The sequence below is a fragment of the Palaemon carinicauda genome, chromosome 26 (genome assembly GCF_036898095.1).
Source record: "Palaemon carinicauda isolate YSFRI2023 chromosome 26, ASM3689809v2, whole genome shotgun sequence".
In the NCBI taxonomy this organism is placed as follows: domain Eukaryota; kingdom Metazoa; phylum Arthropoda; class Malacostraca; order Decapoda; family Palaemonidae; genus Palaemon; species Palaemon carinicauda.
The window spans coordinates 19268446-19273445 of record NC_090750.1 but is presented as its reverse complement, the minus strand read 5'-3'; the positions used below and the strand labels follow the sequence as shown (position 1 = coordinate 19273445).

The 5000-nt window shown below is 33.6% G+C and overlaps 1 protein-coding gene across 1 annotated transcript in view; it reads left to right on the top strand.

Moving 5' to 3' along the window:
- The window catches only part of LOC137619820 (uncharacterized), a 5176-nt gene extending 1562 nt beyond the window's left edge, over window positions 1-3614 (top strand). Inside the window, exons 1-2 of the mRNA XM_068350117.1 lie at window positions 1-2378; window positions 2824-3614. The exon at window positions 1-2378 is cut by the window's left edge and continues 1562 nt beyond it. Coding sequence (XP_068206218.1) covers window positions 1-2378; window positions 2824-3614 — 3169 coding nt within the window. The remainder of the gene's footprint in view (window positions 2379-2823) is intronic.
- Window positions 3615-5000: the final 1386 nt, after the last annotated feature.

Below are 5000 nucleotides of genomic sequence, written 5' to 3'. Positions count from 1 at the left end.
TTGGAATGTGAATGCTGTTGGAATTAATGAAATAACAGCCAAAATCAAGGAAGTAGACTTATCCAGGGTATCTGAACTTTTTGAGGGAATATCAAACTTAGAGCTGAATCGCCCACATGGGGAAATTGATATGCTTATTGGTGCTGATTATTGTGAAATATTGCCAAGGGTTGTTGAAACAAATAAGGGTCTCCAGTTGCTAGAAAATCAGTTTGGGTTCAGCATACGTGGTAGACACGATAAAATTACTAATCAAGTTAATACTAGTAATCATGTGTTTGTGAGAATTCATAAACTTTCAAGTTCAGTAAATTTGAATGAAATCAATATTGAGCCAACAGAAAATCTAAAGGATCAGTTAGATAAATTTTTTGCCATAGAAGAAATGGGAACAAGGTGTAATCCACAATGTATCAAATGTATGTGCAGAGGTTGTCCTGGACTCAATTATGTAAGTTTGAAAGAAGAAAAGGAAATGAAATTGATTGAGGAAGGATTAACGTATGATGAGAAACAGAAATGCTGGTTTGTAAGGTATCCTTGGATAAGAGATCCAAATCAATTGAAAAATAACATAAAGGTAGCAAATGCCAGGTTAAGAACAACAGAGAATAGATTAAGGAAACTTGGGAATGAGTATGCAATGAAATATCAGAAAGAGATTGAAGATATGGTTAGAAGGGGAGTAGCTAGGAAATTAACTAATAAGGAGATTCAAGAGTACAACGGCCCAATTCACTATATTCATCACCATGAGGTGTTGAAGCCAGAATCTAGTTCAACCCCAGTGCGCATTGTCTTCAATTCTTCAGCATCTTATATGGGACAGAGGTTAAACGATTTTTGGGCTAAGGGGCCTGATATTTTGAACAGTTTGCTGGGAGTGTTGTGTAGATTTAGGCAAGATAATATAGCCATAGTGGGTGATATAGCAAAGATGTACCATACTGTAAAACTCAGCACACTAGATGAACATACACATAGATTTGTATGGAGGGACTTGGATGAGAGTAGGCCACCTGATCAGTATGTTCTTACCACAGTAACATTTGGAGATAGGCCCAGTGGTACTATAGCTATGGTAGCTTTGAGACATACAGTAGAAAAATTCGGTAAGGAATCCCAGGATGTGCAAGATATGATTCTTAATAATACATATGTAGATGATATACTGTATTCTACTGATACCATTGAGAATGCAATCAAATTGATACAGGATACTGAAAGGGTATTGTCGCAGGGAAGTTTCAGAATAAAGCACTGGATAGTCAGCGGGCATTATGAAAACTGCAATATAAGAATAATAGAATCTGATAGTGAGAAAATCTTAGGTTTAAAATGGAATCCTGTAGATGACTATTTTTCCTTTGCTGTAAGACTCAACTTTACACCAAGAATAAGAAAGGTTAGGAGTGGTCCAAATTTAGATATAAGTGAATTTGATTATAAATTTCCAGAAATATTAACACGCAGAAAGATATTGAGTCAAATTGCATCGTTGTATGATCCATTAGGGTTGGTTATACCAGTATTACTCAAAGCTAAGATCTTGATGAGATCCATGATTTCCAAAGGAAACTCAAATGGTGGTGGAATCAAGTGGGATGATCCACTTGATGATTCCATGATGAACGAATGGAAAGCGTTTTTCAAAGAATTGTATGGACTGGAGTCATTAACTTTTAGAAGACCCTTAAAGCCATCTAATGCTTTTGGTAAGCCGAACCTAGTAATATTTTCTGATGGTAGCACGCAAGCATATGGGGCTTGTGCATATGTGAGGTGGCAAATCAGTGATAGTAAGTTTGAATCAAGTCTGATAATGGCAAAAAATAAGATTGCACCAGTGAAACAAATGTCTATTCCTCGTCTGGAATTATGTGGTGCTCTCATAGCTGCTAGGATGAGAGAACTCATAGTAAAGGAGTTTTCATGGGAGTTTGAGTCGGTTTATCACATAGTTGACTCGACAATTGTAAGATCACAAATTCAAAAGGAGTCCCATGGATTCAACACATTTGTTGCTGTACGCATTGCAGAGATACAAATAAAAACTGATTCAAGGGAATGGTGGTGGGTTGATTCGATTCAAAATGTTGCTGATATGACCTCTAAACCGTGTAGTCCAGAAAAAATGGGTGAAAATTCTGCCTGGCAAAATGGACCAAAATTCCTAACATTACCAATTTCAAAATGGCCTATCAAACAAGATTGTGAAATTGAACTAACTGATAGAGTAGGTGTTGTCATGGCTGTTGCTAAAGTAAGTCAGAACCATGTAATACACATGGTTGATGTTAATAGATTTAGTGATTATTACAAACTACTAAGAGTTACATGCAGGGTAATGAATGTTTTCAAATGCAGATCCTTTAAGGGTATGCTGAGGGAACCAACAGTTCAAGGCATTACTAAAGCAGAACTAATGTGGGTTAGAGAGATGCAAAGGGACATGACGGATTGGAAAGTTAGGTTCAGAAGATTAGGACCTTCAATTAAGAATGGAGTCATAGTAGTAGGACAAAGAATTTCTAAGTGGCTAAAGGAAAATTGGAATAGAGAAGACTATATGTTGCTACCAGCAAATCATCCAGTTACTAGATTGTATATATCATATGTACATGGGGTTGACCATGCTGGCATAGAGACTACTCTGGCAAAGTTACAAAGAAAATTCTGGATTCCAGGGGCCAGAAAAATAATAAAGGCAATAAAAAATCAATGTGTGACATGTAGGAAGTTAACAAAGAAGTTAGAAGACCAATGCATGGGTCAAATGAGGATAGAAAGAATGAAACCTGCTCCAACCTTTCTATTACACAGCTATAGATTTGTTTGGACCCTTAACAATAAGAGACACGGTTAAAAGGAGAACTCATGGTAAAGCCTTTGGTGTTATATTTAACTGTTTAGTTACTAGAGCTGTTCACTTAGATTTGGCTGAAGGATACAGTACTGATGATTTTCTGACCACATTTCAAAGGTTTATTGCTATTAGAGGAGCTCCTAAAATTATATATTCAGATAAGGGAACTCAGTTGATATCAGCAAGCAAGAAAATAGAAAACATTGGAGAAAAGGAAGGGGTAACTTGGATCTTTAATATGCCTAGTGACGCACCTTGGTATAATGGGGCAAGTGAAGCCCTGATCAAATCTGTCAAAAGGTGTCTTTGTATTAGTGTGGGAGATTCTGTATTGAATTTTGGAGAGTTACAAACTGCTTTGTTTAGTATTGCTAATCTGATGAATGAAAGACCAATTGGTACAAAACCTGGATTTAGTTTAGAGTTGGGGGGATACCTCTGCCCCAATGATCTGTTGCTTGGTCGGTCCACTTGCTTTTGTCCAAGTGGTATGTACGATATTAGTGGGGATCACAAAAGGAGATTAAAGTTTATACAAAGTATAATAGAATCCTTCTGGAAAAAGTGGCACCGAGACTATTTTCCTTCATTGTTAATCAGGCAGAAATGGCATACAACAAGAAGGAATGTAAGAGTTGGAGATGTGGTACTTGTGCAAGATAGTAATGTTGTAAGGGGGGCATGGAAACTAGCACAGGTGATTAAGCTGATCCAGGACAAGATGGCGTTGTCCGTGATGTTGATTTAAGGTATAAGATTATAAAGCATGGGAAGGGATATGATGGTGGAGTGGATAAGATTATGTGTAGATCAGTACACAGGTTGGTGGTGTTATTACCAATAGAAGAACAATGTATTCATACGTAGTTGACCCTTTTGGATAGGGTATCGGTAATTTGCCACTAATGGTGGGGGAGTGTATCATTAACATGATAAAATTTATTATACTATAAGGATATATTTATTTAAATGTTGATGTGGGTTGGAGCGAATTGTAACTTATTGCGCATCTGGAATATCTTTTGTCTTATCCATATCTAAATGTCGCACGGTTAGCAGGCGAACTACCGAAAAATTTGCTAACCACTTTGGTACTGCCTATCGTGTCGACTGGTGGTGGCAAGTGTTATTTTTGTTGATGTAGACACAGGAATGAAGTCGGTGACATGTAAGGCCGGCAGGTGATGGGATATTTGTGTTTGGCATTTTCCTACTGGGGTTCAAGGCCTGTGATAGTGAGGCCATTGAAGTGAGTGCAATACAGTGTATTATGGATGTTATATGATATTTCATTTGGAATTGCCCTTATTGGTAATTGGATTCTATGTATAAAACAGTAATGTTTAATGGTGTGAGTACATTTAATTTGATGCCGAGTGTTTTAGTGGCTACAGTACCGTAGTTTAAAGTGGTATTTATTTACATTGCTATAAAAATAGTTATTATTAAAATTATACATACCAATATGGATTGTTCATGTAAATTACTATGAGGGTTGTATTAAGGAGAAAGATTATTTTTTTTGATGATTAAATCGGGAAAATTAGGGAAATTCAAAATTTGTATAGCTGGTTGGATTGTATTATTTTTTATTACATGGAATATGTATTTCAGGTTGAAACTTATCGTTGGCAATAAAAAACTGTTACAACTTATGGTCCATCCTTGAACATCCCAGTACATATATATATATATATATATATATATTATATATATTATATATATATATATATATATATATATATTATATATATGTATATTATATATATGTATATTATATATATATATATATATATATATATATATATATATATATATATATATATATATATATATATATACATATATATATGTATATATATATGTATATATATATGTATATATATATGTATATATATATGTTTATATATATATATACATATATATATATATAAACATATATATATACATATATATATACATATATATATACATATATATATACATATATATATGTATATATATATATATATATATATATATATATATATATATATATATATATATATATATTAAATATATACTATATATATATATATATATATATATATATATATACTATAGTTATATATATATATATATATATATATATATA